The 14,816-nt window shown below is 35.7% G+C and overlaps 1 protein-coding gene across 2 annotated transcripts in view; it reads right to left on the minus strand.

Moving 5' to 3' along the window:
• Window positions 1–2,321: 2,321 nt before the first annotated feature.
• The window catches only part of LOC123547094 (huntingtin-like), a 90,732-nt gene continuing 78,237 nt past the window's right edge, over window positions 2,322–14,816 (minus strand). For both annotated transcript variants that reach the window (XM_053551209.1, XM_053551208.1), the window contains 5 exons: window positions 14,121–14,188; window positions 13,056–13,188; window positions 11,942–12,104; window positions 11,304–11,464; window positions 2,322–9,575 (listed from right to left, as the gene is read on the minus strand). In XM_053551209.1, the coding sequence (XP_053407184.1) occupies window positions 9,377–9,575; window positions 11,304–11,464; window positions 11,942–12,104; window positions 13,056–13,188; window positions 14,121–14,188 (724 nt within the window). In that variant the 3' untranslated portion in view covers window positions 2,322–9,376. The remainder of the gene's footprint in view (window positions 9,576–11,303; window positions 11,465–11,941; window positions 12,105–13,055; window positions 13,189–14,120; window positions 14,189–14,816) is intronic.

Below are 14,816 nucleotides of genomic sequence, written 5' to 3' on the forward strand. Positions count from 1 at the left end.
TTGAAACTTGTTTTTGATAATCAAAGCACTGAAAGTCTGATAAGGCAGTTGTAAGAGACATGCGCATTTCTCAAAAGCAGCTCTAGTTTTCTCATTTTCTTCTTAATGGTGAAATTCTTAAAAACTAACAGTATTTGTTATTGTATGTTACTGTATTTGTCACATTTTAACTCAACACTATCCACAATGTGACAAGCAACATTATGATTTCCTGAGATCTCCATTAATGCAAGTATACAGGGTGTTTAATAGTCAAAGTCTTTATATAGGCTATTACTACAGAAGAGGCCTGCGTGTTAAAAAGGGCAGAAAGAATATTTATATTCGCCATTATTTCAAACATTTCAGCTCCGTCCTTGTTTACCCTTCTGTACAAGTTTTGGTAATTTATTAGAATTGCAAAGATCAATTTGTCATGAAGTTTGTAACAATGGTCAATTTAACAGCTCCCGCATTTTATGTTTTTGAGAGAAAAGAATTCTCGCCAATATATTGTGAACAAGTCACTTTTAACTAATTAATTGTACCATTGTTTGACAATTTGCAACTGAAATGTGAAATATTTTGGAGTAAAAAAAGTACCCAAAAGGCTTTGCCAAAATTGCTTTAAATAGTATTGAATGTTTTAATAGTAAGTTAATAATACCAGATTGTATTTAGGTGATGGGACAGTCTTGAAATTTCTTATATATATAATATCCAGTATTTGTTACTTACTTAAATATTGTAAGAATATATACATACCATAGAAATAGACAAAATGTGTTCTGGAAGACAACTTACCATATTCAAAGACAATCCTGTGTATTGTCCAGTGGAAACCTTAGGTATTTTAAAGATTGTATATGTAGCTGTAGTTGTCCTGTGCTCATATTCAGCCATGTTTTTAAACTTAGGTCTTTAAAATGCAGAATGTTCTATTTGCTCCGTCATTGTTTAACCTTTAGCCTGTGAAATATCTAAAATGGACCGGTCCATCATTCATTTTGGGCAAATCCATTTATTTTTCGAAGGGGTGTTCACTTTTTACTGACTGAATAGCGGACAGTGCAGACCATGATCAGCCTGCATGGATGTGCAGGCTGATCTTGGTCTGCACTGGTCGGAAGGCAGAATGACTTGCCGCCAGCAGGCTAAAGATTAATTAGCACAGCCTGTAATGAAACTTGGCATGAATATACATTCTCCAGCTTCAGTCAGCTGTGAAAAGTTTCATCAGTATCATTTCACTATAAACAATGTCATGGCAATTTAGATATTTGGCATTCTTGAGTCTTAAGTTTCAGACTTTGAATGTTGCTAATTAAGGGCCATGTAGATCTCTTACCTGTAGTTTGTGCCTTTGGATATGAAAATGAAAATCTTTGTTAATCTTCAGTCTAGCACATTTTAATCAAATATTAATTGCCAAATGCACAATCATATACAATTGACTTTTTAAATTATTGTAGTCAACTTCATGTTTTTTCCTATTTAAAAATTGTTTGTGATTACATTTACTTGTTGCTTTACATTATATACTTATGAATATTCTGTAGACAGAAAGCTAGCCAAGACTTTGCTATTAAAATTTCTAGTAAAACTTCTGTTTGCATGCTTGTTATTGGCCAAGTGTCAGTTTCATCAACTTCAAAAAAAAGATCAGGGCTCGGAAAAAGTGGTAGTGAGATTGACCTAGTTATTCATTCAATGTTTTTAAACTTTTAACATATCCGCACTAACCAGTGAGATGTGTTCGTCTCCAGGTAAAAGCCCAGTCACTCCAGCATGTGATTGGCTGTTTCTGAGATCAGTTTGGAAATTGACCGATGAGGAGATTGCATTTGGACTCGCTTTTGCAACCATGGACCCTACTCTGCACCAACAGATATACAATATATTGATCTTTTTCATTTTGGACATATTATATTGGTTTCATTTTTCATAGTTTTTTTTATACACTTGCATACAACTGCACATCATACATTCCACCAAGAACTTCGTGTACTCTCCACACAAAAGTGTTGTGTAACACTTGGAACATACATAGTGTTATTTCTATAGAGACGCAGCTTAACTGCATTCACACAAGCTGCCCTAAAAATGTGCCCTCATTGCTTTGATCTTCTGTCAAATCCTGCCCTTATCTGCAGTATCCTGTAGACATGCCTTCCCCATGTTTGGATCAGCAGAATAAGTAATGGCGCATGCACATATGTAACAGATATTCCTACAAGAGACTCTTACACACTCCAGGTAAACTATATTAGTGTGAACTAAGTAACCATACTTTGGCTGCTGTTGCAAGGGTACTAAACATGTAGAAATAGCTTCAAAACGAATATGTGTTCTTAATTATTTAATTGGTCCATTTATAATCCTGAAATACATACAATAAATAATGACAATAGAAACAACAACAGCAGAAAAACAACACAAAATAACAGCATGTGAAGACCAAAGCACTTTATCTGACTAACAGAATCATTTCAACAAGCTTGAAGTAAAGCTAGCACTATTAAGAATCACAAAGGTCAAGTAGATGCATAAGAGTTCATGAACGCAGTTTTTTTTTTTTGGGAGGGGAGGGGGGGCTTGGGGTGGTGTTTGAGTGGGACTAATAGTGCACCAACACGGAACAGGTTATATGGTGCCAAACAGAATAAAAAATAAATTTTGGTTTCACATCTCATTTTCATCGAAAGGAAGTACGAGTTATGAAATCAAACCTTTTATACCTGCTTGAATCACAGATACAGCAAAACAAGGTATTCAGAATGCAAAAAAACAACTCCATCTTTTTCTTTCACTTGGTCATGACAAACTAGACTCATTTCAGACACCAATACTATAAATCTAATCTCCATGTAATGTTCTGATGCCGATGAAACTTGTACAAATGTAACTTCCAGAAGAGGACACTGTTACTAGCATAATTATAAGCTATTAGTGAGATTATAGGCTAGACATTTTATAGAAAATAATATTTACATACAATTTCTTTTTCAAATTAAACTATCTCTCTCTGGTATTACAAACAAGTCCTGTAATCAGTGACAGTTGTAAGTCGTATCTCCTTACCGAATATCACTGTCTACATTAAATGTAAAGGACATGGCAACTTTTTCAATTTATTAAATGGAATGTATTAAAAAGGACATTTTCTCCAAGTGTTACCAGATGTTAGATGTTTTCTACATGGTTTGGTATTTGTACAATGTCCATCACAACCCAATCTGCTTTCCTATTAAACAAAGAAGACTGGAAGTGTTATGCTATTATGCAATAAAGTCACTGTGTACGTCACACTGATTATGTACTTAGCATCAAATGTCATGCTGCAGGATAAAATGAATACGACACAACAAACTTAAGGCATTTTTAGTGGATGTGGTTACAAAAGTACATAGAAATCCTTGATGTGTGCCCTTGTGATATAAATGCCTTCGCATCTGAACTCAAACAAAGATTTTATTCAATGATAAAACCATTGCTTTGGGATATATAACAGGTGAAATGTAAGAAAACATTGTATTTGTTAAAAGAATATATAAACAAACAATCATCTTTCATACGTTTCTAACAAACTTAATGCTGCAGCATTGCGCAAAATTATAGAACTATATCCACAATAAATCTTACAAACACAGTCATATCCATCTTTCAATTTGGACAGTACCATTAACTGTTAAAAGGGATGCTTACCAAAAAGATACTGACTAAATAGCGAACAGTGCAGACCATGATCAGACTGCACAGATGTGCAGGCTGATCTTGGTCTGCACTGGTCGCAAAGGCAGAATAACTTGTTGCCAGCAGGCTAAGGGTTAAGTGAAAAAAACTCTATTTATTTTGGTTAAATGTATATAAGCAAACTGTGCATATGGAGCTGTAATTTACGATTAATGTCACACCCAGTAACAATCTCCTAAGCAGTGGTCACCCCTTACAGTAAAGGGACCTCGGCCATTAATAAGATTTTAATAAATCATTTTTTTTCATCATTTGATATTAGATTTTAATTATTATGCCCCCCTTCGGAGAAGGTGGGGTATATTGTTTTGCAGATGTCTGTCGGTCGGTCGGTCGGTCGGTCTGTCTGTCGGTCGGTTGGAATGTAGACCAATCAGTTTCTGGATGATAACTAAAGAACGCTTGGGCCTAGGATCATCAAAGTTGATAGGGAGGTTGGTCATCACCAGCAGATGACCCCTATTGATTTTGAGGTCTGTATGTCAAAGGTCAAGGTCACAGTGACCTTGAACAGTAAAACGGTTTCCGGATGATAACTCAAGAACGATTGGGCCTAGGATCATGAAAGTTGATAGGGAGGTTGGTCATCACCAGCAGATGACCCCTATTGATTTTGAGGTCTGTATGTCAAAGGTCAAGGTCACAGTGACCCTGAACAGTTGAACGGTTTCCAGATGATAACTCAAGAACGCATAGGCCTAGGGTCACAAAAATTGATAGAGAAGTTGGTCATGACCAGCAGATGACCCCTATTGATTTTGAGGTCAGTATGTCAAAAGTCAAGGTCACATTGACCAGGAACAGTAAAATGGTTTCCGGGCAGTAACTCAAGAACGCTTGGGCCTAGTATCAGGAAAATTGATAGTTAGGTTGGTCATGATCAGCAGATGACCCCTATAGATTTTGAGGTCATTAGGTCAAAGGTCAAGGTCACATTGGCCAGGAACAGTTAAAACGGTTTCTGATCTTCTTGTCTAAAACCACAGAGCCTAGGGCTTTGATATTTAGTATGAAGCATCATCTAGTGGTCCTCTACCAAGATGATTCAAATTATTGCCCTGGGGTCTAATATGGCCCCGCCCCAGGGGTCACATGGTTTATTTAGACTTATATAGGGAAAAACTTTGAAAAACCTCTTGTCCAAAACCACAGGGCCTAGGGCTTTGATATTTTGTATTTGACATCATCTAGTGGGCTTTTACTAAGATTGTCAAATTATCCCCCTAGGGTCAAATGTGGCCCTGCCCCAGGGGTCACATGGTTTACATCGACTTATATAGGGAAAAACTTTGAAAATCTTCTTCAAACCACAAAGACTAGGGCTTTGATATTTGTAATGTAGCATCATCTAGTGATTCTCTACCAAGTTTGTTTAAATTATCCCCCTAGGGTCAAATATGGCCCCGCCCTGGGGGTCACATGGTTCATATAGACTTATATAGGGAAAAGCTTTTAAAATCTTCTTGTCAATAACCTACAACATTTAAATTTTGACCACATGTATGGTTTTGAGTGGCAAGATGAACCTTGACATGAGTTGACCTTGACCTTGACCTAGTGACCTACTTTCACATTTCTGTAGCTACAGCCTTCAAATTTGGACCACATGCATAGTTTTGTGCACCGAAAAGAATTTTGACCTTGACATTGACCTAGTGACCTACTTTCACATTTTTGAAGGTACAGGCTTCAAATCTGGACCACATGCATAGTTTTGTGTACCGAAATGAACTTTAATCTGGAGATTGACCTAGTGACCTACTTTCACATTTCTGATTGTACAGACTTCAGATTTGGACCGCTTGCATATTTTTGTGTTCTGAATTGAAACTTGACATTGATTTTTACCTACTACCTACTTTCACATTTCTCAAGCTACAGCCTTCAAATTTGAAGCACATGCATACTTCTGTCTACCGGAATGAACTTTGACCTTGATATTGATCTAGTGACCTACTTTCACATTTCTCAAGCCACAGCTTTCAAATATGGACCACATACACATTATTTTGTACCAAAATGAAATTTGACCTTGATTTTGACCTTGAGCTAGTCTTGAAATTTGGAACATTCAAAAATGGCCCAGTGGATGGCACCAAGATCACTTTGTAATCTCTTGTTAGGTTAAGGGTCAAGGTCAGATTAAACCAGAATGGTAGAACTTTTGTTTACAGTGAGCATATAATTTCTGTTCCTTGTGCAATTACTAAATGCATCAAGGGGGGCATTTCGTGTTCGACGAGCTCTTGTTGAAATTGTTTTAAGTATAATTCAAAGATTGTTGGCTAATGTGGGTAATAAAATGAAAAAAAGAAAACAATGTCAAAAAGAAGAAAATATTTAAATTTCTTTTCAATGTTTCAATGTTTATGTATGTTTCTAGTCACATGGTATTTGTGACGGCAGTCATTAATGTAGCACAGGGGAGGTAACCACTGCTGGGAGTTTGCTCTAGTAGGCTGTAATAGCAATTTGTTAAAAAAGCTTCCAGTTTGTTTACATGCATTACATATTCATACTGTGTATACTAGTACTTTACATTAGTGTATACTTTATATTACACCTAACAAACATATATGTTTATGAACACAAACATGTTTACTCAATATTTACGTGTAGTTATTAAAAAAAATTTAGCAGCGGAACAAGGACATGTGGACACATGAAACAAACAAGTGAAATGGAAAAATGTGTAAGAATAAAATTTACCGTATACAGAAGAGAAGAGAAAAATATGTACATTTTTATACAGCCAAAACTTTATGTCTAAAATTCAACAGGTTATTAAAGGAAAGATCAGATTCTATTTTGCAATTTAGTACTAAGCATATGATTCTATAACCTATGTAATTCTATCTGGCATAAAATTTTGTTATTTCACCCAAAAAGGGACTTTTTTCTTGTAAACTTGACTTCTGGATTACAAGTTTTAGAAAGTTCAAAGACAAAATTTGACTTTTACTTCTTATTAACGACAATACATTATAATCTAATATTCACAGCTTTTGCACAACTTCATGACACTAATCAGAAAACATTGATACAGTCAAATGTGAACAGAGACCATCTGACTCAAGGGATCACTTAGCCAGTCCAGCAATATATTACTCATTTACTAATATATAGACGTCTCAGATGGCAGAAAGTTACCTTATAGAAAAATACAAAGACTGCCCAAATGTAAATATCAAAACAAAATTATGATTAAACCTCATTAATATGACCATGTTCTGTTTTTCCTAAATAATGTCTCAATTTAGGGTTAGTCTTAATTTAGGGACAGTCGTAACATTATGGTTCTACTGGAATACTAAGGTAAAAAATACATCTTAAAACTTCAAGCTGATATGAAATACATAATGCATACTAAAACAATGAAAAGCAGACATTCCAAAGAAGTTCACAATCGCACATATTCATTATACAACAGATATTTGAACAGTTGTGAGTGAAAGAAAGTACACAGGTCAACATCAAGGAGCCTCCACACTATCATGGACAAAATCATCCAAAAACTCATGACAGTGAAATTGAAACATGTTTCACACAGAATGGGCTTTAGGTATCAGTGATTACAATACCTTCTAATATTATCAATTAAACTAAAATAGAAAAATTATTAATGAAATTTACAACTACAAAAAATCTCCTTTGCATCCAGAAGACTTGACTGATTTTTTTTTCTTGAACAATATAGAAGTTGCCTGTATAAACATTATACATGTACATGTATACTTTTTACACAAGTTTTGGCTGAAACTAATTCAAAGAAGTAGTAAAATTGGCTCATATTCATCAGAGTTTAAAGTCCGAGTTTCATACTAAGTCTTAAGACTTTGAGAGCAGAGGACATTCAGTTTGCCAGAACTTTGTTTATGGCAGACATATACTAATAAAATTTCACCGAGATACCTGGTAGTTGTCTATTGTACTACCATGCAAAGTTTCATTACAATCAATGCAAAAATAAAACTTCCATAGCAAAAACCAAAGTCTAGGTTACAGACTTAAAACTTTGATGAATATTGGCCCAGATCTTGAAGAAATTATCACAGTTCTCCTACATGTACAGTCATATTCTCAAAAACAAAAATGTTAAACTTTACTTATTCTGCGTTATGTTCCACTAATAACTAATATTTGAGCCGCACCATGGGAAAACCAACATAGCGGCTTTGCGACTAGCATGGATCCACACCAGCCTGCGCATCTGCGCAGTCTGGTCAGGATCCATGCTGTTCGCTAATAGTTTCTCTAATTGCAATAGGCTTTGAAAGCGAACAGCATGGATCCTGACCAGACTGCACGGGTGCGCAGGCTGCTCTGGATCCATGCTGGTCGCAAAGCCACTATGTTGATTTTCTCATGGCCTTGCTCATTTCATTATATTCTATACATTTTATTTGAAATCTTTAAAATGTACTGGCAGTAGAATCCACACAACCGTAAACATTTAATGAAGCATGTATTAATTTCAAAACTCAGCGATCAGTTACCTGGAATAAAATGCATAACATATTTCATGAAAATGCAATCCAATTTTTCTGTAAATAATGTACTACAGTGAAAATATGCAATTCAGTGTTCACAGAATTCGTATTTCTGACTCCCACTTATTTTAATCTGCCATTTTGTTCTAGTTTACATTCTAAAGACTCTTTTTAGGCGGAACAGTACCTTTACTGAAAGAGACTGTCACTGACCTAAACTACATATATTTATAAAACAGTATAAAACAAGGAGCTGCGTTCAATAAACGCTTGATGCCCCAGTGGCATCCTTGTCGATAGATTTTGCACCCAAGTCCAAAACGAGGTCAAGGTCAAACTGCGGTCAGGTGATGCTGAAGATGAGGAATGGTCACAGTTTACATCTGTATTAGTATAAATTCATTCTTGTAAGGGGTATTGATGCTAGACGAAATGGTCCCATTTGGTTAACCATGAGATGGCCCATATAAAGCAACTCAAGTCCAAAATGAGGTCAAGGTCAAACTGAGGTCAGGTGATGTCTGAAGCTGAGGAATGGTCACAGGTTACATCTGCATTAGTGTCAAGTCATTCTAGTAAGGGGTATTGATGCTAGACGAAAGGGTTCAATTTGGTTTACCTCGTACAGACGGACGGACAGGACAATCACTATATGCCACCAGCATCAGTAGATGCCGGGGGCATAAAAATCTTCAAAATACTGCCTATTTCAAAGTAATCAGTAAACTTCACTGAATGATTAACTTAATTTATACAAAGTATGGTGCATACTATATCATAAATTTAAACAAACATACATTTCATAGGAACACATACTTTGAAATCAGCTTTATGGGGGACTATTTTTTTGTGGAGTCAATGTACATAAAATTCCAATGAATTCCAATTCATTTTATGTTTGCAATTTGATATTCGTATCACCACAAAATAACCATTTATGTCGAAACCATGAAATTTCGTGCCCACTGAATTAAATGATTTCACGGTTAACATCATTATCCTGCTTAGATATAGCACACAATTGCAACATGATTAGTGTATAAATACTTAACATACATGCAGTAGTGTCTGTAGCAACATAAATTTTCAGTGGGTAGTTTTAACAGTTCTGTACTTCAAGATGTTTTGAACACTGTTGTCAGTAACAACCTAGATTACGACTTTGGTAGACAATTCAACAATTCTGTATATGGAGAGTCCTGTATGTTCATGCTTACAGTATGGAAAGTTGCCTGGAAGCTGCGCCGCTGTGTCTCGTCTGTGAGTTGAGTGAAGAACTCGAGAGCAGCCAGACAAAACAGATGCTTGTCAATTAACTCTATTTTCCCCATCCTTGTTAGGACATATGATAAACTGAAAGCTGGTTAAGTAAAATAATCATGCCAGATATAGGAAGTCCTTAATTAAAAAGTTGAATTACACATTCTAACATGATCCGCAGCAGTTGCTACATAAACATATCGCGAAATCGCCTATACATGATTCTATGATAAAATATAGCTGTTCCATTCCACCCTACGATTGTAACATGACTGTGAGATTCTACATTCAAACTAAATTTACTCAACTTTTTCAGTGCAAAGTAGAAGTAATAAAAATACATCAAATTTTCTGAAAAAAAAAAAAAAAAAAAAAAAAAAAAAAAAAACAATTTCTAAATGGTATTATTTGTTTATATATAAACATGCTTACATTTTTACCAAAAGAAAATGTTTCAGCCCGTTAAGTTTCAACTTCAGCATCGGTGCAATTAGATCTATATCTGGTCGTATGTGTAGTTTACAATTTCTGCGTCAAATGTCAACTAGATTCTACTTTGACAGTAAATAAATTATTATTCATGTTCCAATCTTCCAGACTCAAGTGTTTACGTGTTTATATGCTGCAATGTTCTGGCGTGTATGTTTCAGTGCCATCATGTAGGTGATTGTACTATTTTTAGAAACTACATATATAAATTTTGAATGAAGTATTTACTTCTATTTCTATATCCGACCTTAAATGTTATTGAAAATAACATTTTCACAGCAGTAACTACTTAATACTTTAATTAAAATTTACTGAAAATTCCGTTTTATGCAACGCTTTCCATTCGTGGGGAGGTTTTTATAATAGCATATGACCAACCGGATGACGTATCGAGCTAAAATGTAGTCCTGTAAAATGCGAAGAATTTGCGTGGTTAGAATCAAAATAATAAATATGTTCCAATAATTTTTTCAGTTAATAAAATATGGGCAGTCGTTCGGATGCAAATATTAAATCACTCGTGCTACGCACTCGTGATTTAATTATTAGGCATCCGAACTCCTGCCCATATTTTATTAACTGATAAAATATATCACGAATTTATTATTTGTTAAATAAAAGAATACTGCAAAGTTTTGTTTCATTTCCAGCAATGACAACTTTCAAGATCCAGTGGCACAGGAACACCCTAGGTGTGTATCTTGCCAAAGGAATACCCTAGGTGTACATCTTGCCAAAGGAACACCCTAGGTGTACATCTTACCAAAGGAACACCCTACGTGTGTATCTTGGCTGAAGAACACATCAGGTGTAGGTATATCTTGTGGATATACCACCAGGTTAGAACACAACACACATACAACATGTAATAGGAAAGCCATTGGACTATATCTTTGTAAATGAACACCAAAGGCATCCATCTTTGCGTTATTTTTGGCAATGTTAGGTAACTGAGTAGAACTGTGACCCTAGAGGCTTTTTCTTCACTTGAAAGTTTGGACTGCTTCAAGCTTTAACCCAACAGCTGTAATACCAGCAATTTCAACCATTCATATGTGAAAACTCTTATCAAACTTAGAAATAATTCAAACTTGAAAATGTGACTGAAAAAGAAGTTGCATGTCTATTAAACTGTTTGTTTTCCCTAAATTGTCATATTTTAACCCAAACCCATGAATCCCCAACTCATGCATCCCAAACCATGAATCCTCAACCCAGAAATCCTTATTGTTACTCCCATCACATTTTATTTCACCTTTTTGAAAACTGTTAATTAATAAATAATATGCTACTGAAATATCAAACAACTGTACAACTTAAACAGAAGGATACAGATTTCTGAGCCAGGGATTTGTTGAAGCACTGATGAAGAAACAAGTGAGTGACCACATCGCCATGGAAACTGGCGTCCTCTGTGTAAAGTTAGACAACGATAACATCACCCAATCACGCAATAAACCATGCTGTCGCTGATCATGCAAGTTACTGAACACCTGAAAAAATAGTGTGGAAATGCTGTCATTGATGAAAAATAAATTTGTAAAGTGTATTTCATAAATTTATCATGCAATAAATCTAGATCTTATAAGTTTGGCAATATCACTAATACGAACTATCTAAAAACTTTGGGTCACTCTTAGACTAGCTCCTAGACCATGATATATCTTTTTACATTTTTATGATTGAATGTAGTGACCTGAGCCAGTCTATATCCTATGTCCAACATCAGTCCTGTGTGAAAATCTCTAAAATAGACTGGCTTTTATCTCTATGAAATTGAATTCGTCTAAAAAGGGAAAAATATAGAAATATAGTTATTATCAGTCTAGTGGCTAGTCTAGGTCAACTTCAGCAAACCAAAAACTCGGTCATCAAAAATTCTGTATTTTTAAACAGGACAACATCAAATCTTCATGTCTCAACAAATATCTGCTGTCAGACCTATGAAAACTGAACTGAACTTTACCGACCTGAAATACAACTTTAGCAATGAGCTGTGGGTACGGTTGCTGACTTGACAGGAACTCTCCTATCACTTTGTTCATGATGTCCTGAGCCGGAAAGAAGTCTGCTAGGAATGCTGGTAACACTCGTCCAATCACCCGCGCTTCGTATGGATAGCCTTTCTTAATCCTGAAAAACAAGATGAGTCCAGGTATTTCAACAATGATAATCTAAGAAGCAAGCTGTGAAGGGACAGAGCAGCTGCTAGCTGATCAGGTGTTCACAGGGTAGGTATGAATGCAAGAATGAATGAAATCCAAATACAGTCCACTCAATCCTTCTCCCAGGCAGAGCTTAAAGAGGCTGCCTTAGAGCACTGACAATGAACGCTGGGTAATATAGTTGAATCTTGGTATCTCCAACTCACTTATCTCAAAATACAGGCTGTCTCAAAGACCTTTCAAGTCCTGTCCCCAAATTAAATATGTGCCAAAAATATCAGTTTAAGTCAAATATCGTTTATCTCAAAGCGAAACGCCTGATCCTCTGGAATTCAAGATACTGAGTTTCAACTGTATTATACATGGATTGAATGGGTTCCCAGTTAATAGTAACTACATGTACCTGTCCAAAGTTCAAATATACAACACCCTTCTGTCAGAGAACTGACTTTGCAAGAAAAATATCTTCTTCTGACATGCTGCTATGAAGAAGTCATCAAACCAGAAGTAAAAGAACATTTTTAGTGTGTTCTTTCCTAATATTGTTGACAGAATACATATTTACTGTCAGATTTAAATAAATGTTTCTGAAGATGAAAGTAAAACTAAACAACAAAATTTTTTGCTATTCAAGTTTATCAAACACATTTTTCTTTTCTTTGTTTATCTACCAATTAATAGTAAACAGAAGTCTATTTAGCGATGAGTTGCCACATTGTTATGGACACACTCACTAATCAGCATGTTTGTCAACAACTGTCTCCCTTCAGAAGACATTACCTTGCAGCACAGGAAATGATTTCTTTTTCTTTTTTTTTTTCAAAATTTTGGCTTGTCAGAACAATTAACGTCTGGTTAGGGGAGGGACCAGTGAAATATCGGAGATCATACGGCATGTGTAAATGAAAACAAAACACACCTATCAAACAGTACTGTGACACGTTCCATAGCAAGGATAAGTGACTCTGGATCCTGTAACAGACTGCTTGGCTCCTCCATGTTAAATGCTTCATGCTCTCTGGGTCGTGGACTGTAACCTTCATACTGTTTTCCTGCAACAGTGAAATGTAAAATCAAACAATCTGAGCAAGCAGAAATCAAAAGATTAGCATTTAGTCCACATTGGGAAAGAAAATGCACTAGTCTAAGAATGATATGAGCCATGCCATGGGAAAACCAACATAGTGGGTATGCGACCAGCATGGATCCAGACCAGCCTGCGCATCCGCGCAGTCTGGTCAGGATCCATGCTGTTCGCTAATAGTTTCTCCAATTCCAATAGGCTTTAAAAGCGAACAGCATGGAGCCTGACCAGACTGCGCGGATGCGCAGGCTGGTCTGGATCCATGCTGGTCACAAACCCACTATGTTGGTTTTCTCATGGCGCGGCTCATATAGAGAATCTGTAAAAATGCACTTATTTCTACTGTAGATTTGGATATTTGTGAATATTAGCTCTTACCCTGCTAAATTTCTATAATGAACTTGTCCATCTTTCAATTTGGACAGTACCATTAACTGTTAAAAGGGGTGCATATCATAATACTGACTGAATGGCGAACAGTGCAGATTATGATCAGACTGCAAGGATGTGCAGCCTGAACATGATCTACACTGGTCGCAGAGGCAGAATCAATCATGTCCAGCATGATAAGGGCTAGTTAACTAAATTAATGTGGTTCAATATTTCTGTGTTTTATATCAGTATTTTCATGCGCTCAAATGAAGTTGTCAGCTCTTCAGTCTCATCCATTTATTTATTTGGATTTTATGGCGCACCAACACAGTGTAAGTTATATGGCGCCAAACAGGACTACAAATCAGTCTCATCCAGAAGAGAGTGATAAATTAGTAAAACATTTTATATGCTAAGTCTACAATCAACCTAACATGGTGTACATATGCTACACCTTGGTGTTCAAACTCTCCACATTTTATCCTTACATAGTTATGACAACATAAACATGCATTCAAACATACTTACCAGAATACATACACGTGAACAACAGACCTAAAGCTGCCAACGATCTCTGTGGACTGGGTAAACACAACCTGCAATAATATTCATCTGTGTATTATTCAAGTTTTCACTCTTAAACCCGAAGAAAAAGAATTCTTTTCGTGGTGTACTTTTTTTTAAAATGTTATCCACAGGACATATCACTATCAGATTTAAGCAAATGTCTTTCAATGACTTTCAATGTCTGAACAAAATTTTTAAGCATGTCACCAGTATTGTCCTGCTGAAAAATCCTATACAGATAACTGTTACAATGAATAAATTCATAGACATGAAGGTCTAATATGATTTACATTAAAACAGAAAAAAAACAGCATCCTTGAGAATTTATTAAATAGTATACATTTTTGTATTCCAAACAGTTTTTCTGACAATATGGATTTACTGGTCTGAAAAACAAAAGCATTAAATGTTCATGTAACAGAAATAACTGGACTGGATATATATATTGATGGAAGATAAGAGTACCTGTCTACGATTTAGTTAAGTACTTTTACTAGACAGGAAAAAATGGATGCCTATCATTTAGAAAGAAAAAGGGCAAGTAAAAGTCTTCAACAAGAGCTGTCCGTAAAACAGTACGCTTGACTTTTCTCAGTGCTTGACTCTGAATTAGAGCTTTGCCAGTAAAATGGGCATAACTCTGCCAAAATTCAAACA

The sequence above is a fragment of the Mercenaria mercenaria genome, chromosome 9, assembly GCF_021730395.1.
Source record: "Mercenaria mercenaria strain notata chromosome 9, MADL_Memer_1, whole genome shotgun sequence".
Lineage (NCBI taxonomy): Eukaryota > Metazoa > Mollusca > Bivalvia > Venerida > Veneridae > Mercenaria > Mercenaria mercenaria.